Raw genomic sequence first — 24864 nt, forward strand, 5'->3', positions numbered from 1 at the left:
GTGCTACTTTTGTAGGCTGAGCTGTTGATGTCTTGAACCTGAAGAGGTAAAAAATTCTGGTTTTCTCTTGTATATATGCTAAATTATAACTGCTCAGGGTGAAACTTATCATTCCATGGATTTACATCAGATTTTTTTTTCCCCACGGAAATCTTACCTTTAAGGAATTGACATCTCTGGAAGTTTGCTTGTGGGGCTGGTCTACAAGTCCAAGCACTTCTACCCTTTGTCATGGTAACAGTAGGAGCCAGGTGATGACTTCTCTTCTCCCTTGGGTCTTGCCAACTTGCTTTTAGTGGTAATCTGAAGAAGGGCATCATGTGATACCAGCTGGTAAATTATCTGTAATGCAGCCAAAGCACTGATGTCTGGAAATTCAGAAAAACCAGCAATGCAAAGTTGTCCACTTAAGGACAGGTACTCAGGCCCATTTCTTCCCTCTGTCTCTTCACCTCAGCTTCACTGCATATCAGTGAATATTCAGTTTTCTTCTCTGTCTCCTTTTCCCTTTTAGGATGTCTAGGATGAGTGTTCTCTGGCTCAGAAATGTGCTTTGTGGTATACATAGAGTAATTTCTGTAATAAATATTCATAGAAATGTTGATACTGAATTAATAATTAATTTTTAAAATTTTTCTTTCTTGCCCTCTTTTCTAAAACATTATCAGTTTGTTTCCCTTTCAGTGGTTCATTAAACTTGACTGTTTTGTATGAAACTTTTCCACTAAGTCCATAGAATAATCTTGAGTTATAAACATCACTCTGTTTCATTTGCATCATTGCTTATAAAGGAGAGAAAACAGGTCAAGTTATGCCCTGAAAGAATATATCCTCATTTATTTAGGATTTTTCAAATACTGTTAAAAGCATAATAGAAATGTAGGAGTAAGAGAATGGATGGCAAACTGTACATGACAGTTTAGTTTAGGGAACTGCTCCTATTAAGACGAGCAGCCCTGCTTTTGAGTCTTTCTCCCTACTAGCACTTAGTGCTTTTGTAGCTTGTTATTACAGAAGGTTTTGGATTTGCTCAGAAAAAGGAAAATTATCCTTGGATTTGGAAATGGGGAATCTGCAATTATTACAAAGATGAGAGTTCTGTAGTTATTGGTGTTACTTAATTTCTACTTTAAATATAACCCTGTTGGTATACTCTCCTCTTTACCTGTTACAGCCTGAAACATGGTTGAAAAATGATAAAGAAATGGACTAGCTGAATTATAGTACTACAAGTGTGCTACAATTGCTGCAAACACCAATATTAGGCTTCTGTCATGACCATAAAACCAGTATTGTCATTTTACTCTGTGGTGTTAAGATGAAATGTATATTTCAGTTAAGTCACATCAAAGAACCTAAAACACTGTTGTGTGGAGGACTGGTCAAGCATGCAGTGTGTGCAAGTTTCATGTATTGAAGTGCTTATGACCTGAAGCAGTGGTCCCTCAGCTGTTGCTTGTGATGACTTGGGATACTTGGGAAAATTGTTAGGCAGTTTTCTATGCAAGAAAAAAAATCTAAGAGTGAGAAATGTTATTTTCTAAATAAAGGGATTTATCCAGTTTTTTTAGCTTAAGCCACTTTTGGTAATGGTTGCTGTATTTGAGGAATTTATTTCTTTATCATACCTTTACTGTTAATTTTTTTTTCAGGCCACACTCAGAATGATTCTTCTTACTTAGTGGCTTAGTTTTTTTCAATCCCACTTTTGCTTTCAGTGCCCTAATACCTTTAAATATTTAATATACAAGAAATATTCTATCTTCTAGAATAAATGGCCTGAAGGGAAAAGGAATTTCTGAAACTATCCTACTTGAATCTACAAGAAGAAAATCCGGTGTGCAACCAAGCTGTTTATCTGATTACATCCCACTGAAGTGCACTCTGTTGAGCCCTGCTTCTACACAGGCCATTGTAGTGATCTGACAGTGATTTCTGGAGCTGATATGTAATTCCAAGTCATGCTCACTTTGAAAAAACAAATAAAAACCCAGCCCAGATCTTCACATTACTGGAGAGCAGAAATGATTTCATGGTTAATAGAGTGGTTTGGTATTTAGAAAATTTACAGGAAAATACAGAATTTTTTTCTTGATTTATGCACAGATTGCCTTACATCTTTTCCTTGGAGCTGCTCAGGGAACACTTTTTTATTGTGCCTTAGCAGGTGAAGGGCTCATGGGAGGAGCTCATTTAGGCTGATGTGCTGGGGGAAGAACCATGGCAGAGCAAAATGTTTTGCAGATTGCTAAAAATGTGTGGATATTTCTGTTAATTTTTAATACACATTTGTGTGAGAACTTGTTTCTTTTCTTTTTTTATGCAGGTCAACTTTGTAGTGTGCCAACTGTTTGCCTTGCTTGCGGCTGTTTGGTTTCGAACATACCTTCATTCAAGCAAAACTAGCCCATTTATAAGACATGTTGTTGCAACCCTCTTGGGCCTTTATCTTGCACTTTTTTGTTTTGGATGGTAAGTTGCACTTAAATTCAAAACTTGTAGAATTTTGTTTCTGTGTTTCAAAGAACCTTATTATCTAATTCTGTGTTGTTTTGGCTGCTGCAAATGTACAGAAGTTAACTCAAATTTTCTGATGAGGTGCACAAATTTTGAAAGATCTTTGTTTGCAAATTGGTAACTACCATACTGTCTGCCTGTGGTTTTGGGCAGATGAAGCAGGTAGCAGGTGCAGTTTGTTTAACTTGTGCTGCTTTTTCCTGTAAACTTGCTGGAGAAGTATTGTCTTGAGGCATAGCACTGGTGTGATGACTAAGATAATTTCCCATAAATACTCAGCACATGAGAACTTGCTGTGTCTTTTTCTGAATATTGAATATAATCAGACTTTTTGTAGGAAGAGTGGCCAGAACCTTGGTACTGATGATACTCCTAGTAGTATAAAACACCTGGAAATGAGCTGGCCTCAATTTCTGTGTGTTTTGTGCCTTTTTTTTTTTCTTTAATGTTTTGGAGGAAAGATGTGGTTCTCTTTCAAACACAGATTTTGTGTGTCTGCTGTTTGCATATCTTGACTTTTCAGTATTATAAACCAGAATGTTAGTAGAGCTAGAAAAGGGTATCAATTTAGTTTTGTGAATATTTTTTCCTTCAAAAATAGCTTACTAAGTGGCTTGCATTTTCCCAAGATAGTTTAAGATTAATTAAGTGCCAGCTTCCTTTTATTGCATTGTAAGCAAAATGCTTACTTGGCTTTAAGTGTATAGAAGACTCATTTATGTTGGCTATTATAGTGTTACTGAGCTATGGGGAATTAATCAAGCTGTTGTGGAGGTGGGAAGATGCACATACAGAGTGTTGGCCTCTATACTGGCATGTTGCAGAGACCTCTTAACATTAGTTGATATGTATTACTTTTAATTTCAGGAAAAGAAATCAGTAACCTTTATTCTTTAGATTTACATGTGCAATTTACTTTTATATAAAATTTTACAACTCCCATCCATTTCTTAAACATTTGGCCGTGGTATTCTGCTTTGAGAGAGAGATCTGATGTCAAAGACTTCCACCAAATGAGGAGGATGATATGGGAGATAGGTGCTATCATATGTGGTTTTTTTGAGAGGTGTATAAGCTTTAGAAGCACTTTATGTAACCATTGCTTTAGAAGCAGAAATCATTAATTGTAACTTGTAATTAGAAAGTGTTATCAATATATTTGTATGTGAAATTTGGGTATGGGAGATTTTGGAAAGAAACAACCTCCACTCCCAACAGACATAAATAAATTTTTGTGGAAGCCTCTCATTGGCGATATGCCCTGGAAAAGAAATAAGAGATAGATTTTATGCCATAGTAGAAATCCAGATTATTCTAGTTTGGTTTGGATCATACTTAAAGCTATTATTTTAGCAATGAATTTCTATTTTGCAATCATGAAGCTAAAAGCTTTTTAAAAACCTTGAAAATAAAGAACATAATTTGAGATGTTAAAAGTATACATTCTTTAAAAAACTGGTATCTGTGTTGTGCTGTGTGCTTTTTCCTATTATTTAAGTACATATTGTATGAGCAGGTTTTTTGAGGGTTTTGTTTTGTTTGGTTCCCCTCCCCAAGAAATCAAGTTTACATACAGGTTACAAGCGTGTGCTATACCTTCAGTGACACTTTGATTGTGCCATAATGTGTGTTATAACACATATAGAACAAAAAAGAAACTGTTACTAGAAACACTATATAAGAAAACAGTAACTGTAGATTTGCAGATAAGATCATGCAAACCTAAATGTGGGAAATAGTTTGGAATCTGCACCCTTTTAAGGATATTAATTAGTAGCTATATTGTCATCTTCAGTTTCAAGTGTGTTAGTTTTCAGTTGCCTTTGTAGTGCTTGTGATGGGGGTGTAAGAGAGGAAGAGAAGGAATAATTCCCTTGGCATAATAGCAAATAGCATAAAGGAACCAGAATACCCTTTGTATATGTTTAAAATTTACTACTACATGTGGTATTTCAATATATCTCCTTTAATGTTTGAATCAAAGATCAATCATATTGCTATTGTTAACAACTCTGAAAGAGAAATGTTTTCAGTGACTATAATCCTGATATGATACTCCATGTCAATCCACACTTTTAGGCTTTGATATCTTATTCTCCTTTCTCTGTATAAGAAGCAAATTCTTAAACTTACATTTTTGTCATTTTACTAATGCCTGTCTTTGCTACACAGTATTGCTAATATGTGGCTGATAAGAAAAGAAGGTGAATACTTTTTGAATTGGCAATTGCTATACTAAATGTGTAGTTGAATTTTGGGTAGTCCTTTCTTAGATGAGACTAGCTACTGGTGAAGCATGGGAGCATGTGCAGATTGGACCTTCCATAAAAAGTAAAGATTTTCAAGGTCAATTTGTGCCCAAGTGACTGGTTTCCCCTCAGTTCATCATGTGTACACTCTGTAGGATTTTAGTTGGAAAGAACTGGGTTTCTTGTTGAAAGTCTTTGAAGTCATTTCGTTGTGAGTAGAGGAGGAGTTAAATTAGGAAATAGCTGGTGATAAGCTGAAAGAAAACAGTATCACTGTAACAAAATAATGACAGCTTTTTATGGGGAAAAAATTCCAAAATTAGATCAATGCGTCACTTGAGCACATGTGAGTGTGCTGCCGAGGCAGTTCTAGTACAAGGGTGAAAAAGACTCAACTTACCGAGAATCAGTTCTTTTCCCCAACCACTGGCACTGCTTTGCTACCAGGGCTCTACAGCTTACTGAAGTATAACTCCTTGGAAAAACAAAACAACCCCCCAAAGCAATGGGGTTGTGATAGCTGTGGAAAAGAAATAAGAAGAGATTAGAGCACCTTCATGAAAAAATCTGTGGGTTGTTACTGTGTAGGGTTTTTTTGTTTGTGTTTTTGAGACTGTCATCACTGGTATGCCTTTATTAGTTATTGACAACTCAGGACAAAGAGACTGGCTGGACATGGTCACCATTTCTGTTGACTGGGAAATCTTACCATATGCTGATATTGTGGCTTATCTGAGCCTGTTGTTGTTAATGGGTAAAAAGATGCATATGGAAATTAAACCAGAAAACTTTCATGTTATTTACACAGGAAATAATGCCAAGTGGAAGTATTATGACACATATTCTCTGTATTTTAAGGATTATCAACGTTAACTATATGATTGTTTATGAGCTGAAGCATTCTAGCTAAGTCTGTAGTTTTTGTTCATTGCTGCTGTCTGTGCTATGTTAAAGGGAGATTAAACTTTGAACCTCTTTAATTTCACATTAAATAAATGCATGCAGTTTATTGCCTTTAAAGAAAACGCTGTAAGGGTGCTTGTTTTTTTCCCCTAGGTATGCCTTACATTTTGTTATACAAAGTGGAATTTCCTACTATATCATGATCGTAATAGGAGTGGAAAATATGCACAAGTAAGTTTCCATTCTAAATTTTTTTTTTTGCTTTTACAAGAATGCTACTGCTTAAGAGTTCCTTGGTAATGGTGCACATGTGCCATACTTCTAGTTGTATCATAACATTACAGTATTTGAATTCTACTAACCATGGTTTTATTTCCAGGGGAGAAGATGGCTTATTTGGGAATTTTTGCCAGCTTTTTGGAATATCTAAAGCTTGTTACAGATGTTAATAACCCACTGAGACTTCTTTGTGTTCTACACATTTCAGTTTTTTTGTCATTACTTAAACCTAAATGTTTTCAGGTGTCTCACAAACGAGTTAACTATACAAATGTAATTTGATAACAGCCAATGATAGTAGAAGGAAGATATCTGAAGAGAAGAGAATGTATGTGAGAAATTTTGGTACTAATTGTTTGTCTTTTCTTCTTTTTTTTTTTTCTTTTTTTTTTTAATAACACAGTATGAATGCTGTCTTAAGGAAAGAATATGCTTGTAAAATACATAGGGCGTTATTTTAAGTTTGCTTGAACACATGGTTAGCTTAGCAGAATCTGAATAACACTTTGTGCTGGTTTAAAGGTAAACCGGCAGGGGAAATGAACCCAACTCAAAAGAGAGATTATAAGTCAGAATAACAATTTAATAAAATAATACAGTAAGTACGATTATACAGACAAACAATTGGTTTTAACCCACAAAACCCAAATGTATAACCCAGCACCCTGGGGCATGAACAGAGTGGTGTTCATTGGACCCCCTGAGTCCAAAGTGTAAAAGGAGAGGAGAAAACCTGTTGGTGAGAGTGCTGTTGCAGTCTGGTCAAGAGTGGTGATTGCAGTCTGGTCGAGGGTGGTGGTTGCAGTCTGGCTGAGAGTGGTGGTCTGCAGTCTTCTTCTGGATCCCACGAGTGGTTAAAAAAGTTCCAAGACTCCAAGATTATATATTCTCCAGTTCAGGCAGGAATGCCCAGTACTTCCCTCATGGCGGGGAGTTCCACAGTGGGTGTGAGGACAGGGGCCACCCTCCTATCTCACAGGCCTCTTAACATCCAGTTTAGAGCCTGAGGAGTCAGGCTGCTCTGGGCAGAGGGTGTAAATAGTCTATTGATAACTATTTCTGGGAAATGGCATGGAAGGCTATAGAATACACAGTTTTGGGTTATGCCCATCCAGTGATGAACTGGTCCCAGCTGTTCTAACTAGGACACACTTGTTTCTCTTTTTAAATCATTCTTAAAAGAAGGGAAGACATTTATTTTATTACTGTATACATATGTTTTACTATTCCACTAGCCTAGAGATCAGAACTAAATTAAGTTCCCACTGTGTTAATTCCTGCATAAATGTTTAGTAAAATAGCAAATTCTTGCTTGAATAGATTCCTGAAGTATGTGAGGTAGTTAGGAAAGACTCTGGTAAAAGAAATAAAGAGGAAAATTGCTTTATGCAGAAAGCACAGAGCCAGGGTGGCCTTAGTTCATGATCCTACCTATTAGAGCACTCTGCTGCTTTATACTGTGATTCTGAATATAATGTCTTCTGAAATATCCCATATTAGGTTCTTATCTTCAGGATTTTCATTTGTCTGACATATTTGAACTACTGCAGATGTGAGAGAACCTCACTTGGTTGGACAGCCGGTTTCTATACAAATTGTTTATTTGATTAGGGGTGTTGATAAAGCAACTTGTTCAGGTCAATTTCTCTTTAGACATTCAGCAATGTCTAACTTAGATAACTTAATATTTTAAAAGACATTATTAATATGGTTAAATGCAGAGTAGGGAGGTACCAGTCAGGAACACTTTGGTTTTTATCATAACAGGTTACATAGGTTTCTCATAAAAATAAATCCAGTGGTTTACATTCCTCATGGTGAGAGGCAGGTAGGCATGTGTATATTTAACACTGCTGCGTTGGAGCAAGGGAACTCTAATTCCCAATGCTCCTAATTCACACCAGTTGATTTAACTGCATGACCTGATCTGCTGAAATGTTTACTGTGTTATACACAACTGTTACTCTGCAGCTGAGAGGGGAAAACCTAGATTTGACTACCCGCCTTTTGTTGCTGTATCACCGCATGAATTAATGTGCCATTGTATAAAACTAAAAAACTCTTCTTTCAGTATAGGAAAAAAAATGTAACAAGGTCATTTGTTACTTCAGGTTGTGGACAGTGTTTGCACACTGTATGGGAAGCTCCAGGAGTCATTTCTAATAGGTGATACAGGCAAAACTACAAGGTTTACTCCTTCCATTGCCAGAGTATCCCAGAAGGGATAATGCCTGTACCTTTTACTAAAGGAAAGCACCACATACTCTTAATTTTCTGTTATGAAAATGCCCCTTACAGCTTTCTGTTTGGCAATCTGAAGAGAAACTAATGTGGGTAACTCCTGTCCCCACCTAAGTGTTTGTCTTCAGGCTATGAATGTGTCTCATGGAGCCCAGAGGAGGTGGAAGGTTAAGTGCTGTATAGTAGAGTGCAGCTGCTGTTGCCTGGCCTCAGGAGAAGGACCCTGTCAATGTTTTAGTGGGAGATGTGTGTATACATACAGCTAATTGTTGCACATGGATATACCTGCATAACCCAAGGTTTGGGACTTACTTTCTGTACTGTAGAGGGGCCCATTGGCTGGCAGTCCTCGTTAGAGGTTACCTGTCTTGTTCATGAGCAACTTAACCTTAGAGTCTATAGAACATCAAGTACCTATATGTGGTGTAAATATGAATTCAAGTGACTTTTGTACTGGAAGAGCACTTGTGTATTGTACAAAATATTATTGTCCATTATCTAAATTCATTCACTGAACTAAGTTTCCCTCTTCTTTTCCCTGCCCTGCTTGCTGTCCTGCGGATTTCATAAGGGTATGAATGGGAAAGTCACTATTCCTCTCCTTTTTCTTGCTTTCCCTACCCTCTAATATAGCTCCTCAGTCTCTTCAGCCTCTCTAAAAATTGCTTAAACAAATAAGGGACAACTAAATTTTAGACTGCTATCAGTTCAGTTGCTGTGTGCTGGCTTTCCTTACCCTCCAAAGCAAGGAGATTTTTTTATAAACTTCCACATTCTCCAAAACACTTTCATGTTTGATACTGTTACTCCTCTAAACCTTTGTTTCTTTCTTAATGTACTTCCACTGGATTCTAAAAATGTCTCTACTATGAAGTGCCAACCTTTGTGGTTTTCCTGAGGGAACCAGCTCTTGTGCAGGTCTTGCATCTAGGTTGGTCTTGACATACGTGGTGTGTTGAAGATGAAAGCCTTAATTGAACAACAGTGTAGGGAGGGGAAAAATAAAAGGTAAAACCTGAGGTGGGATGTGAACAACATATTAAAAAGGAAGGAAACTTTATATTTTAAATTTTAACAACTTTTAGAATTAAGTTAATTAGCAAAAAGTGAGTTATCTGAGACTTGGATGTAACTAAAATTGATCCATTATTTTTATACTTAAGTCTTATTTAAATCATAGTACTTTGAATGAAAGGTGGAGTGATCACACTAGTTTGCCTGAATGGTTCAAAAGCTTTTGTCCTTTAATTTGGGACTAAGCTATCTTAATGTTTGTTTGGTGCTCTCATGACTCACTTAATTGTGAAACTGAAAAATATATTTAAAAACGTTCTCAATTCCAATGAATTTGCACTTGGTAACTGATATAGTACTAATATTTATCTTTTTCTTAGAAATTCTTCTGTTTCTTCTATGATTATGAAATTGCTGTTTGTCTTAAAAGACAAAACCACAAATGCCACAAGGTTCTTTTTTCTTAAACCTTTGGCTACTGTTAGCTAAGACCTATGGGAGCAGTGCTTGCACAGGTGATCTGATGACAAGGTTTTAAGGTTTCTACTTGCTATTCATGTCTGATACCTTCTGTGTTATGCTTAAAGTTGCAGGATGATACTTGTTCTAGAAGTCTAGAGTTGAACTGCTAAGACTTAAGTGAATTTTTTTTTCTAATACCAGAAATAACCTCCTTAACTTTTTTTGGCATATACAAGTCATGAAAAGTAAATTAATGAAGAACCCAGAAACCCAAGATAATGAATAGCAGTAAATACATAATGAGCTGGCATGTGTGTGCCACAAAGGGCCACAAAGATGATGAGAGTGGAGCATCTCTCCTGTGAGGAAAGACTGAGAGAGCTGAGACTGTTCAGCGTGGAGAAAAGGGGGGGATCTCAGCAACATATTTGAGTACCTGGAGACAGGAAACCAGGCTCTCAGTGGTGCCCAGTTACAGGACCAGAGGCAACAGGCACAAACTGAAACACAATGCTGTCTGAACATCAGGAAACACTTGTTTACTGAGAGAGGTTGTAGTCTCCCTGCTTAGAGATATTAACAAGCTGCCTGGGCATAGTCCTGGGTAGCTGGCACTGGGTGGCCCTGCTTGAGCAGAGAGGTTGGACCTGATGACCTCCAGAGGTCCCTGCCAACCTCAGCTGTTCTGTGGTTCTATTTTGGTTTGATAGATGTACAATTCTTTGTACTGTACCTATGCCCATGTATGTGAGCTGTTTGAACATGGTAATGTAAATAGATATTTGAATAAGCAAACCAAACTTTTGTTTTAACTGATCTGGTCTCTGTGGAGATACTTTCCTTGGGATTTGGCAGTGTTAGTCCTCAGTAAGTTCCCTTAGCCTCCTAACCAGACCCAGGACTGAACAATGCCTTGCTCCCCTTTGCCTTCATTCCTTATTGCTGCATTGACAAACAATGGGAGATTTGGCAAAGGAGGTGTGGAAGAGGTTTGATGATTTTTGTCTTAGAAATCTCAGATTAAAGTCTTGATCATCTGAGTGAACTAATTCACATGGCGTGGTTATTGTGACACTTAATTTGTCAGTCGTGTCTTTAATAATGCTGAATGTCATGATTTTTCTGATGCTTACCTAGAGATCAGACTTTAGTATTCTGAAGATCGTGAAAGGAAGCACTGACTAGCACCATGCAGTGATTCTCTGTATGCTGGAGATTTGATCACTACAAAAATAGCTACGTAAATGGATGACTGTCTTCCATGACTTTAAAAGTGAGCACTTGTTGAAGTAAGCAGCTGTGAAGGAATTTCCTAGTAATCCTTATGAATTTCTTCTGAAAGTATTTGTTTTAAGTAACTACCCACTAGTAGTTCATCCACTTTGATAACTTCCTGTAGCATGCCTTAAAGCAATAAAAGTATAAGTTGAAAAATAACTTGATATATTATCCTTCTTAAAATTGGAATGTTTCAATGGAAAAGCCTTTATTGAGCATATTTTTTTGTAATTACAGAAATGGAGTGAAAAGAGAACTAGAATTTTCTTACTGTTAGTGCCTATCACTTTTTGCTGCACTTTTAAATAAAGATTAAATACATTTATTTAATCTTTGGTGTATGTGTTCCCATGTATGTATAGGGAGAAAGAAGGAAGGACGGGAGTGATGTAGTGTCTGCACTATTATAAAGGTTGATGCTTAAATATAGAGCCTGATAAAGATAATAAACAACAAGGCAAAGGCATTTTTGAAGTGTTGTGGCTGTTTCAGTTGATTTGGTACAGAAGGGGGGCATATTCTGCCTAAATGCAACTAGAAAAGAAATCTGATCATATACTTGGTATTTCCAGAGAGAAGATTCAAAATCAGTTTGTTTTTTAAATCCCTGACCCCTGTTCCCTTTTCTTAATTTTTATTTATTTTTTTTAATTTTATTTTATTTTTACTTGATTGCTGATCTTACTCAAAAGAACAGAGTTCTTGGGAGAACAGACTTAAAAGATTTTACATGCCAATGGCATTGTTTAATCACACTTGAAAAAAACTCCAGTGAAAAAGTTTATAGACTTCTGTTTTGTGAAGTATCTATACCTTATTGAGTATTGATCTTTACCTGAAAGAGGGTTCTCTTACTTCCCTAAACTTTAAATTGATAGGTAGTTTTTTTTCACACTGTGTATTTCATTTCTATAAGCATATAGAGGACAACCCCTTCTTGGAAGAAAGCAGTAGTTTAAAATGCCTGGGTGTGTTAGAAATCTGTTGGGACAGAGTAGCTATTGCTTGCATAAATCTTTTTTTTTTTAATCCTTTTGCTCAAAGTGAAGCTGAGCACAATCAGTCGAGCAAAAGAAAATTGATAGGGTAAAGCCATGTTTTCTGGGCTTTGTATCTGGTAATCTCTGAAAGCTGTACCATCCATACAGATACTTCTTCAAGGCACATTACTCTGCCTGTCACACTGCCAAGCAACTTGACTGGTAGCAAATGAGCTCTGAGTCATGGTATCATTGCTGCATGGTTTATTACCTCAACAAACTATTGATGTCAAATAAATCAGGCTCCCTACAAAATGAAGTGGCAGAATAAATTGTACCTAGGAGAGTTCAGTGAAAGCTGTGTTCTTCTTCAGCTCTTGGCAAAGACTGCCACTAATAAGAGTTGATTAAAAATTCTGGTTGCATGGCATTGACTGAATTTAACCAGTAGCATTTGGGATAGAGAGATTACATGCAAGGATTCTGTGTCTTATAGTCAATTTTCTTCACTAGGAGCATGCTTCTGCATGTTTTTTTATGCTTTGGTGAAAAATCTTGTATTTGAGGCAAATTTCACTTGAATAATTATGACAAGCTCAGCAAACAATGATTTCATTGTCCTTAATGGAACTGTTGGCTGTAAATTATGCAAGTCAGTTTTGCCTGCAGAACTGCAAGTGGTGGTGTACAAAGTGTCTGGGTTGGATCTAAAAGATGATGACCCTCGATGGCAATGCACAACAAAATACAAAAATTCTGTTGGTGTTTTGTTTCTTTTAAGGGAAGATGGATGTAAATAAAAAGCATTGATAGTTTTAAAAATACAAATGCCTTCATTTTAAAATGCAGTGTCTCAATTAAAAATATTAGTAAGTTTCATGTAGCTTTTCAAGCTGATTGGTTTTGTAGATCAAGTGTCTTTAATGGAAGTTAAAGATGAGACCACAGAATCACAGAATAGTTGAGGAGGGAAGTGTTTCTCACTCCAACCCCGCCTGTTCAAAGCAGGATCAACTAGAGCAGATTGCCCTATGAAACCCAAGTCTTCCTTAATAGTAAGTAACATGATCCTGGATAGTTCCAGTTGTCATAAGCATGCTAACCATTTCTTTTTCGTGTCTTGCTTCAATGTCTATTATAGCTTAAAATTGATTTGAGGTGACTTCATGTAGCTTAGCCTTCTCATATGATCCAGACCTGCACAAAACCTTTTTATTCTTTAATTTCCCTCACCCAATAACTCTACAGATTTGACATTATTAACTTAAATTTATTAGGTTCATTTCAATTTAAAGTGAAATAAACCAGCTATAATTGAGACAGTTAATTTGGTAGGAGGAGACCATATTAGGCAACAAGTAGTCTTTCTATTCTTTATTTATATAATGTAGTATCAGTAATAAAAAGGGGAGTGAGGGAAAAACACGTAAAACAAAGACTATGACAAGAGAAAGTACAGAAGTCTTGTGTCTCTAAATCAGTAGAAACAGGTGGAAGCCAGTCTGAGTAATAAAGAAATATCGAAGGGAGTGTTTGACACTACAGGTTTGGTTTTACTTTCAATTCACTTTTCAGCTTTTTCAAAGACAAATGTTTTTCTGATGTTCAAACATAAATTCATTATTCTGTACAATGAGAAGATATACAACTGATTTACTTACTCTCTTCAGTGTGGATGAATTGCTTATGAATTGGCTATGTGCAAGAAATCCTATTTCCTTACATATCCATTGGCATAGTTTTTAACTGGGAAGCTTACTGTTTTGTAACAGTAAATTTAAAACTTTCTGTTTAAAAGATGCATTGGATTATGTTGAAAGAGAAGTGGGTAAATAGAAAAAAGGTGCCATAAATTGCTTTGTGATTTCTGTATTAAATCTGACTTAAATGGAACTTTTGGTGTTCTATTTTCTGTGAAAATTCAGCCATGTGATGCTTAAACAGGTTTGCTGTGTGTTTACATCTGGTAAGAAAATGCAAGTACCTTGGACAATGCTGCATGACGTTAATCTTCAAAACTGGATGAAATAAAAAATACTTAGTATAGCCAAGTGCTGAGCAGTTCTTGCAGTCATTACTAATCACAGGCACAACAGGAACTATAAAGTCAGTAGGCTTGCAAAAGGAAGCTCTGGGTAATTTGGTGTAAGATTACCTAAAGACTGAATAATCTGTTTTATTAATAGATTGTACCACACGGGAATGCACAGTGCATACAAGTAATGCACAATTTTAAACAACAGTCACATGGGTGGCTTTCTTTTTCTTGATATTCTTCTCTTTTTAGGAGTGTCTGATGTTTTAAATCCCATATCTTGGAAACTCTTCAGTAAGTCTCAGGCTTTTCAGCTCATCAGATATTCCTCTTCTGCTTCCCTCCACCATGGTATCCATTTGTGATACCATGTTTAATATATGCTGTGTCGTCATCCATGTGCCTAATCACTGCCTTCTGTCTTTGATACTTAGTACTATTTTTAGTGATAGGTATTATTGCTTTTGTAGAGAGCTTTTTGTCTTCAAAGCAGCTCATAATCTGTTGAATGCTTTAAGGACATCTCGTGAGGTATAAAGGAGGTAGTATGTATATAGTGATAAATAGTAAGATTTTTACCATTCCCTACATAAGGTATACAGATGTCAGCTAAAACTTGGTAAATGTGTTATAATAAATCAAGAGGAAAACTTCTAGAGGCATCCTTTTTGTTCTTTTTTTTTTTTTTTCCTACAACATGGAAGGAGATCTCACTGATCAGCAGTATCCACTTGTCTCTGGTTCTAATGAAACAAAAGTGCAGGCACCTCTGGATCTCTTTCTCTGAGTGACCATGGTGCTCTGGAAAGCTGACCAGTACATGCTGTAGGCACATTCTTCTGCAGACAGAAAACCTGTAGTCTTGAGGGTGTTGTTTTTCAGTTGGCTTGACTGCAGTAGGTTCACTGAAAGGTTTGCTTTAGAAATTCATGTATGCAGTATGATTGCTATTACTTAAGAATTGTCCCCACAGTAAGTTCTTACCATTTGATGTGGTAACAAAATTACAGTTTGGTCTATGTGACCATGATGTGGTATGTTCCATTACTGTGCCTGAGGGACCTTTCCAGAAGAACACAAGGGCATTACTACCAATCTGCTTTCAGAGCTGCAGTCAGAAGCCAATGGCTTCTTCATAGTTCCCAGCTGCTGGAGAACAGAATAACAGCTCTTGCTGTGTTTTGTATAAATATCTGAAGTGTCAACATCCACATCCAGGTAGGATATTTCCAAATTGAAAAAACTAAGGCTTTCTAATGGGAAAACAAAACTTGGTTCATGTGTGGCTTCTGAAAAGTGGGTTAAAATAAAGGTTTATTCTGATGTTGGTTTGATGTAAAGTATGTGGCTTTGGAGGCTGGTTAGTTTCCCTGGCATTTTTTTTGTACTTCATGTTTGAACAATTAGTATATGTGACACAATGTGTATAAATAGTAGAAGGGTCTAAATAAAGGAGCCTAGGGAGTCTAGAAGCAGAATAAGTGTAGTTTGTTGTGCTAACTATGTTTTGCTGCTTATATAAGTACTCAGTGTGTTTTTCAAAGGTCCTGCAAAAGTATTCTCTCTGCAGTGTAGAAGTGCCTCAGGAATACAAAATTATTTCTATTCTTAAACGCCATCCTCTTATGAATGAGGATTGAGATAAAAATTACAACATAAATAAACTCAAACACACATTAATATCAGTTGCAGTCCCTGTCCAGTTCTTATGGTAGATGAGAACCTTTTGCTGGAAGTAGTAAACCCCATATATTTTAGTAATAATAGTGCAGTGGGTTATAAGGTAAGTGATGCTTTCTGAAATTGGTAAAATGGGTAATGGTAAAAGCAATGCCAGTGTTAGCTAAAACATCCATTCCTTGCAAGCATCACCATCTTGCGTTTATGAGCAAAATAAATAAAGAAATAAAATCATTCTTAATCATTTTAATATTCTGCTATAGGTGTTAACTGACGTAAGAACATCCATTATTCAATGTATTTCTTGTAAACTTATTCTTCAGGTCAGCGCTGAAGACATTTGTTTGAAGTATATGTTGTCAGAATGATAATGACCTGCTGTGTGCTTGTCATCATTGTGAAATGAAACCTCTATCTATTCCTAGTGTATTTATCCAGTGTTTCATAATCACATATTGGGTTTTTTTTCCTTAATTTCTCATAGTAAGAGTGAAAATATGCGAGCAATCAGAAAATAGTTTCTGTTTCTTAGTTTCTTTCTTTTTCTCCATTATCTGCAAACACACAGGAACACTGTGACACTGTCCAGTGTGTTCTGGATGTACTGCTTCGGTTTTCATGTCACATATCACATAAACAATGATGACATATGTTTGAAATGGCATTTGATCAAGTCACCGAGCAGATACCTGGCCAACCTGTATTGAGTCACTTTCCTTTACCCTTCTTGGCAGTGAGAATTCTTGCTCTGTTTCTGTCTCTGTGTGCAGGTGTTCTTAAGAACTGTAGTAGGTAGTGGTTAACAGGTAACTCGAGGAAATTGTGGTTTGTTATGCAGTTGAGAAAAGATGGGATGGGAAAGAGGAGACCACACAACCCGAACAGAGTAAGTGGTACTTGAATTATGGACTTTGTGTATTTATTGTGATCTGACCTGTTGTTCTCTTAGATTTGAGTAATCAGGCTTTGTCATTGGGTAACTTCAGCAGACAATCCTTGAACTATCAGTGTGCTCAGTTAAGGATTCTCTGTCAAAGCGAATCTTTTGCAAATGGAAATATTGATTCATTTTACCAGAGAAGTTCAGAGTGCTCTATCTCTGTGGGCCTGAAGGATTCCAGAATAGGACTCCTGCCAGATGGATGCTGGTTGCTGGATGCTTTCGATGCCAAGAGCTCTGAGGAGGCAGAGGGAGAAAATGGATGGTAGTCTCAGTTCAGCCAGACAGTTCTCGTTAAAGGCTCAGCAGTGAGCCTTCCCCTGCAGCAACTGGTTACTTTATCTGCTTTGTCAGCATCTTATTTTCTAATGGCAAAATTTTGGGCTTAAGGTTCCGCAATTAACTCATACAGGCACAAGTCCTTGTTTTCTGATGTGTAACTGAAATAATCAGTTTTATTAATTGTAACAGCCTGAAAGATCTTCACAGGATTTGAGATCGGTTAAGGTTGGAAGGAACCTCCAGAGATCACCCTATTGCTCAAGCAGGGCCACCTAGAGCCAGTTGTCCAAGACTATGTCCAGATGACTTTTGAATCTCTTAAGGAGGGAGAGTACACAACAACTGTGGTAAACTTGTGTCATGTTTCCTGCTGTTTGGAGAGCACTTTCTGTGTTTTAGCTTGTGTCTGTTGCCTCTGGGCACATTGCTGTCACTGGGCACCACTGAAAAGAGCCTGGCTCCATCCTCTCTGTAGCCTCCCTTCAGGTATTTACATACATTGATGAGATTCCCCTGAGCCTTTTCTTCTCTGGACTGAACACACTCAGCTCTCTCAACCTTTCCATATAAGGATGCTCCAGTCCCTTATCTTTCTGGCCATTTGTTGGATTTGCTCCACTATGTCCATGTCTCCCTTGTATTGGAAAACACAGCACTGGACCCAACATTCCATGTGTGGCCTCACCAGTGCCCAGTAGAGGAGACAGATCACCTCCCTCAACCTGCTGGCAATACTTTGCCTAATGCAGCCTGGGATACCTTCTTTGTGGTAAGGGCTCACAGCTGGCTTATGGCTTAAATAGGCTGTTACCTAAGTACAAGGAACTTTTCTTCTGGAAAGCAAACACTGGAGTGTTTTCCTTTAAGAAAACATATTAAGATGCTTGAGTCTACCAGCTTGAAAACAATCCCAACTGGCTTTTGTACAAATATTTCTAGCCGGTATTTATTTGCCTGTTTCCTGTATCTGAGGTAATACTGGCTTATTTTATTAGGTTTGATTTTGCTTGTATCTTTTTAATTCTAAAGCAATACCTTAAGACATTTGCAGATTTCTAAAGATCAGGTCCTCATTTTAGTATTAGTGGGGTTAAAGAGTTGCAGTTGATGTCCAAGTGGAGACCGGTGATGAGTGGTGTCCCTCAGGGGTCGCTACTGGGACCAGTTCTATTTAATGTGTTCACCAATGACGAAGGGAAAGGGATTGAGTGCACCCTCAGCAAGTTTACCAATGACGTGAAACTGTGGTGTGGTTGATACACTGGAGGGAAGGGATACCATTCAGACAGATCTGGCCAGGCTTGAGAGGTGGGCCTATGCAAACCCTGTGAGGCTCAACAAGGACAAGTGCAAGTCCTGCACCTGGGTCTGGGCAATCCCAGGCACACCTACAGACTGGGCTGAGAGTGGATTGAGAGTAGGCTTGAGGAGGACTCGGCTGTTGGTTGATGAGGCGCTCAACATGAGCTGGCAACATGCACTTGCAGCCCAGAAAGCCAATCATATCCTGGACTCCATCACAAGGAGCTTGGCCAGCAGATCAAGGAGATGATTCCGTCCCTCTACTCTGCTCCTGTGAGACCCCACCTGGAGTGCTGTGTCCAGATCCCGGGTCCCCAACATCAGAAGGACATTGAACAGTTGGACTGAGTCCAGAGGAGGACCAGGAATGTGATTAGAAGGCTGGAACACCTGTCCCCTGAAGACAGCCTAAGAGAGTTGGAGCTGTTCAGTCTGGAACAGAGAAGGCTTTAGGGAGATATTTAGAGCACCTTCCAGTACCTAAAAGGGGCTTGCAAGAGAAATGGAGAAGGACTGTTTACAAGGGCATGTAGTGATAGGACAAGGAGGAATGGCTTTAAGCTGGAAGAAAGTAAGTTTAGATTAGGTATAAGAAAGAAATACTTTCCTGTGAGAATGGTGAGGTACTGGAACAGTTTTGCCCAGAGAAGATGTGGATGCTCCGTCCCTGGAAGTGTTCAAGGCCAGGCGGATGGGGCCCTGAGCAACCAGTCTAGTGGAAGGTGTCCCTGCCTGTGGCAAGGGGGTTGGAACCAGATGTTCCTTATGGTTCCTTCCAATCCAAGCCATTCTGTGATCCTATGAGTTGTTCCTCCACAGTTCAGTCCATTTCTTGTCCCCTTTGAGTCTTAGAAATGAAAGTGTATGATGGGCTCTCTGTGGTTGGTTTAATTTTTTTTTTTTTGTTTCTGGTTTTGTTAGCTTCTTAGTGAAAGGAAGCTAGCGCTATGCTTGCCCATTTGAAATTGGCCAATTGTTTCAATCAGCTTGGGCATGAATTTGACTTTTTTAAGGATAATTTCCTTTGTATGTCATGAAAACTGGAGGCTGAGTGAACAAGAGAGTACTGACTGTCCTAAATCTGTGATGCTTTCAAAACCTTCACCCATCTCGGGACTTGATTTGTACTGCAGGCCGTACTTTGTCATCCTTTTGTGCACTCGTGTTCCCCTTCAGCAGCTGGACCTTCTGTTTCCATTCCAAGAACCTTCTAATGGTTGCATTGCTGTGAATTGATGCAACTCCTTGCTCTTTTCCTTCTGCCTACTCCCTGCCTCTCCTGTCTGTGTAGAACAGTGTGGTGCCTTGACCTTTTGTGTGTAAGCTACCATACTTCTCCATGCTTTTCAGTTCAAAGGGTGTGTTCATTTTTCTTGAATTTGAACTGGTGATACTTATCTGAATGTTATGTACTTCGTACTCTTGTGTTTTTCTGTATATTCTCTAGTCTGGGCAGGGGAAGGCTCTTTCAGCTTCAGACGGAAAAGTTATTGTAGGTCTTTTCCAGGTGTTTCTGTTGGATGGTATAGTTAGAGAGGCCACTACTTCCAAATTATTTTAATACTCCAACTCTTCTTTTTGAAGGGATTAACTACTCTCCCAAAAACATGATGCTCTCACAGCATGTATCAAAATCTCATTTCCTTCAGGAATCTTTTAAAAGATCATTTTGAGATAATCTTCCTTGCTAGGGTGTCTTAGTTGTAAAAAACCCAGGCAGACAAACAAGTAGTCAAAACAAAACCAAAACACCCCAACCAAAAAACCGCACCCCAAACCTAAACTCAAAACTCACAAAACAAACAACAACAAAACACAAATCATTAGGCGTTTGCTGTCGTTTTATAGCCTGACATAGCTCAGCATTGCAGAATCTATGGAGAGGTAAGTACAGTGTGAAAGGCAAGTTGGGAGCAGGACCTCTGACCTAATTAGTGTACGTAGGGACTTCAGTAGCTGTTGCTTTTTTCTACCAATGTAGCTTGTGAGTTTTTAAAAGTCTTTACGTCATGCTTTCTGACTAAATCTTGGGGAAGAGGTGATTTAATTTCTAAAAGGGACTAAGAGCTTTACCCTTTAAACGTCATAGGCTGTTTTGGAGATTATTTGGCTGCAGTAATGAAAGATGCTGTATTATTCATGAAATTTCAGATCTCCCTGCTGTTTGAACTAGATAAATACAAGGAAATGTGATTTCCAGAGATTGCATAAATAGAGCTCCAAATCTACAGGAAATATTTCTAGGTAGTAAGAGAGAATTTGTATTCCACTGGAACACAAAGCTGTCTGAAATACATGGTGCAGAAAGTCTCCTACTAGTGTGGTCACCATTTAAAGGAAGCAAGTATACACCTTCCTTTTAGACAAGCTTAGATTTTTAGAAATGGATTGATTCTTTGGAAATTGTTGGTATGAAAATATTCATTGAAAATGGAAGTTTTTTTTCTGAACTGAACAATATTACAAGTATTTTCAAGTTAGTGGGTGTTTTTTGTTTGTTTGTGTGACTTTGTTTGCATTTGTGTGTTTTGTTGTTTGGTTTTTTTTTTCTTAAAAGCAAAGAAAGCTTCTGTATGTGTGGGTTTTTGTTTTTGATTTTTACACCCTTCGGTAGACTAGGTAGACTATGAAGAGACAAGCAGAAGTAAGGAGGAGTAGACTAGAAACAATATTCCATTTCTTCCTACGCTGTCTTCTCCGAATTGCTGAAAAGCAGAAAACAATGTGACTTATGTCAACAGATTAACGCTTCTGGAAGTGCTTTTCTGAAGGAAGAAGCCTTCTTCTATTTTCATGCTTGTCTGCCTGCATCTTTCTTTCTTGTGCTCATCAGGGCATGACTTGTGAGAATCAATGTGTGGGTGCAGTTCTGCTGCAGAGTCCAAGATCTCTGCCTGAGGAGAAGGGGCGAAGCTTTTGATAGAATTTAGCTCTCAGATTTTTAATCCACAACTTCTTTACACCTGTTCACAAGGTAAATATGCCTATTCGTTTGTTTGGGGTTTTTTTTAATGAAAATTTTTAAAATAACTTGCCTTACTGAGGGCTGATGTCAATGTTGCTTTGGCCACAAACTTTGTATCCTCTTTTGGGATGGTGCTGAATCAAGTGGTAGTTCTATTACTAGATTTGCATCTTGCTCAATATTTTTTTTCCTTTTTATGGAATTTAAGAAATCTGGTATTCTAAGCATACAATTTGTATTTCTCCTTTTCTTCAGGGATTTTCTGCTTTCTTACACTCCGTGCTCTCCCAAAGGAATTAATAAGAAATGTTACATTTGGCTTTTCAAGGAGAAAAGCACATAGAGAAAAGCACTGTATGTAGAAGGAAAAAAGTGTGGGTGAGAACTTAAGCTCAGTTCAATTTTTTTTACACTACTTGCATTTATTTTTTTTTTTGCATTTAACTATGTGTTCTGTGACATTGCAAAGAAGTTTGATACACAAAATATTTTTACAGTCTGTAAATTAGAAGATAGAAAAAATGTTTTGGGTTATCTCCCTCTTACCAAACAAATATTTCTGAATTTACTGGTTCTAAAGGTTCATTCTCACTTGAAAATATTTGTTTGCATTGATCAAGAGATAAGGGAGGTGTAGACTGCCTGCCCTCACAGCATAGTTGAACTCCTAATCAAACGACATTTAACATATGGAATGTGTTCAAAACCAACTACTTGACTGTATAATGCAAAATGTGAAATCGTTTCAACAAACAGAACCTTGGTTTGACAAGATTGGAAGCATTTAAAAGAAATCTGAGTAGCACAAAAATGGTACAACATGAAAACAGCTCCCATGGGTGTGTCTCTCATTCCTGTACTTGAGTTTGTCTTGCCAGATCATCAGGATCTTGACTGGCTCCCACAGCTGTTTTTCTTCCCAGTTGCAACTGAGCTCTTAACAGACTCTAAGTTATAAATACTTTAAATACTGTTCATCTACATACTGGACAATTTTTTTAGGAAGATTTCTCTCATTTTGAGAAGTGCTCTTTGGTAAATGAAGCCCAATATAGAATTCTGGAAAAGGAGGCTGAAAGAGATTTGAGAGTTTGTCTGGACTCTAATCAAAGGCAGTTTAAAACCTTTTAAAAATAATTTTAAAAAATCTACAAAGTTTCTGGTCTCATTAAGCAATCTGTACAGGTGCTTAACTATGCTTGTGGTTAGGTTTTCCTAGAAATTAGCCCAAGTTTAGCCTAAATCTTCTGTAGTTTGAGTCCTTTTCATCCATATAGAGAAGTGTATTTCCTTACCACTTGCAGGAATCTTCCATTTATATTATATTCTTTCAGTCCAGTAAAGCCTGAACAAGTCTATTTAAATCTCTTCTCGGGTTGTGTTTTCAAGGCCTCTTTCTTTTTTTTTTTTTGTGTAGTGTTTTTGGAATTCTTCCAGTTCTATGTGATTTGGAGATGTGCTTTTCAAAACAGGTTAAGGTATTTGTAATGCTAAGCAGAGTAAAAGGCTTATTCTGTCTGCTTAGCAATGCTGTGACTTTCCACGGATCCTTTTCTGCTATGATGCTGCCTAATAGTTGGTTTCCATTACAGATTTGTATGGTTGATTATTTACAGGCAAAACTGTGCTTTGCACACAACTTAATTCAGTTCCATCTGAGGCTTTTAAACCTTACTTAATTTTTTATTTTTCTTCCAAGGTAACTTGGCTTTCTGATCAACTGTTTGCAGTTTTTGTAATTTAATGTCCACCTGCATATTTAATTAGTGTACTTACTGTTACCAAAATACTTAAATGTTTCCTGTTGTTTTGATATGCTTGAGTTAGTAGAACAATATCTGATACATCTATAAGACTTGATGGTGTTTCATCAAAGCCTTTCTTTTTTTGTACATTTTGGATATCAGGAGGTACTGTCCAGCAACTCAAATGCTAGGATTAAGATGGACTGTCTGTCTGCATACCTGTGTGTTGTGGTTTAACCACAGCCAACAACTAAGTACCATGAAGTATTAATGAAAGGGGAGACAACAAAAAGAAAGAAATACAATCACAGAGAAACAAGTGATGCATGTACAGTTGCACATCATCCACTGTCCCTGAGCCAGCTGCCCCCAGTTTATATCCTGAGCATGATGCTCTCTGGTATGGCATATCCCTTGGATGAGTTCAAGTCACCTGTCCTGACCATGCTTCCTCCCAGCTTCTTGTGTTCCTGCTCATAGGCAGAGCATGAGACACTGAAAAGTCTTTGACTTAGGGTAAGCACTTAGGGTAAGCCAAAACATCAGTGTGTTATCAACATTATTCTCGTCCTAAATCCCAAACGCAGCACGGTACTACCTACTAGGAAGAAAATTAACTTTGTCCCAGCTGAAACCAGGACACTGTTCCTCACACTGGCTGTGCTAGTAGGTAGGGTAGGTTTGATCAATGCAGTCATTAGGCTTTGACTGTGCATGGTGCTGCTCATGTGGCAGGCCACTGCTGTTAGTTGTGGTAATCTAACCAAGTCACACTTGTTCTGGACAAACTTTCAATTCAGTTGTGTTGCACTGTTTACCTTCTAGGTTTTTTTAAATATATACTGTGCAAAAAAACAAAGCCCAAAACAACAAAATCCTTTATATTATTTGATTTCAAGGGTCTATGATTTTCTGAATTCCCCTTTCTAATTTTAAAGACAATGTTATAAAGAAACTTTTTTCCCAGTTTCAAGGAAATCTTACACATGCTAAATTTTTCTCAGTGGATAATTATTAAATATGACTAATCTTATTTTAACTTAATATCTTTTAGATTTTACTTGTATTTTGATTTGTGAACTCTTATTTCTCCAGATTGTCTCTGAACCTTATCTTTGAATTTGTTTTCTGGAATTGGCAATACTGCCTTTATGATTTACAGACTATTTGATTTGCATGTTTTTGGATGCATTGTGACTGTTAAAAAAAAAAGATGACTCAAAAGCAGCTTCTTGTGAATTGCTCTTATGCCTTAAGCATTTGTTAGAGGTGAAGGACTGCTGTTGATTAAGTATCATCTGCCATTAGGAAGCTAGTAGAAATAGATTCTTTCTGGGTAAAAGTGTAGCAATTCCACAACTCAATTATAGTTATTAATGATCTGAAAAAGACTTTAATAACCACAGAATCACAGAATGGTTGAGGTTGGAAGGCACCTGTGGAGGTCAGCTGGTCCAACCCCACTGCTCAGGCCATGCAGAGCATATTACCCTGGTCCACACTCAAGTGGCTTGTGAGTATCTCAAAAGAGGGAAGACTCCCCAGCCTCTCTGGGCAAACTGTGCCAGTGCCCAGTCACTCTCAAAGTAACAAAATGTTTCCTGTTGTTCAGACAGCACCTTATGTGTTTCAGTCTGTTCCCACTGGCTCTGTTCCTGTCACTGGGAACCACTGGAAAGAGCCTGGCTCCATCTTCTTTGTACTCTCCCTCCAAGAATTTATGAAGGTCCCCGTGAGCCTTCTCTTGTCCAGACTGAACAGTCCCAGCTCTCTCAGCTTTTTACTATAGGAGAGAAGTTCCAGTCCCTTCATTATCCCTGTGGTCTTTTGGACTCTCTCTAGTATGTCCACGTCTCCCTTTTGCTGAGGAGGCCAGAACTGCACATGTTACTTCAGGTGTGGCCTTACCAAACAGAGCTGTGTTGGGGTATGTGTCACCTCCCTTGAAGTTCCCCAAAGTGGCAACATTTTCCAAAGTTTGGCTGAATGAGG

General features: G+C 37.8%; 1 protein-coding gene across 2 annotated transcripts in view; it reads left to right on the forward strand.

Annotated features, from left to right (window-relative positions):
* Positions 1-24864, forward strand: part of MBOAT2 (membrane bound O-acyltransferase domain containing 2) — a 98263-nt gene that overhangs the window by 13003 nt on the left and 60396 nt on the right. For both annotated transcript variants that reach the window (XM_051778317.1, XM_051778318.1), the window contains exons 2-3: positions 2327-2472; positions 5823-5900. In XM_051778317.1, the coding sequence (XP_051634277.1) occupies positions 2327-2472; positions 5823-5900 (224 nt within the window). The remainder of the gene's footprint in view (positions 1-2326; positions 2473-5822; positions 5901-24864) is intronic.

This window comes from Manacus candei, unplaced genomic scaffold (assembly GCF_025592945.1).
Source record: "Manacus candei isolate 608988 ecotype Guabito, Panama unplaced genomic scaffold, ASM2559294v1 h1tg000011l, whole genome shotgun sequence".
Taxonomy (NCBI): domain Eukaryota; kingdom Metazoa; phylum Chordata; class Aves; order Passeriformes; family Pipridae; genus Manacus; species Manacus candei.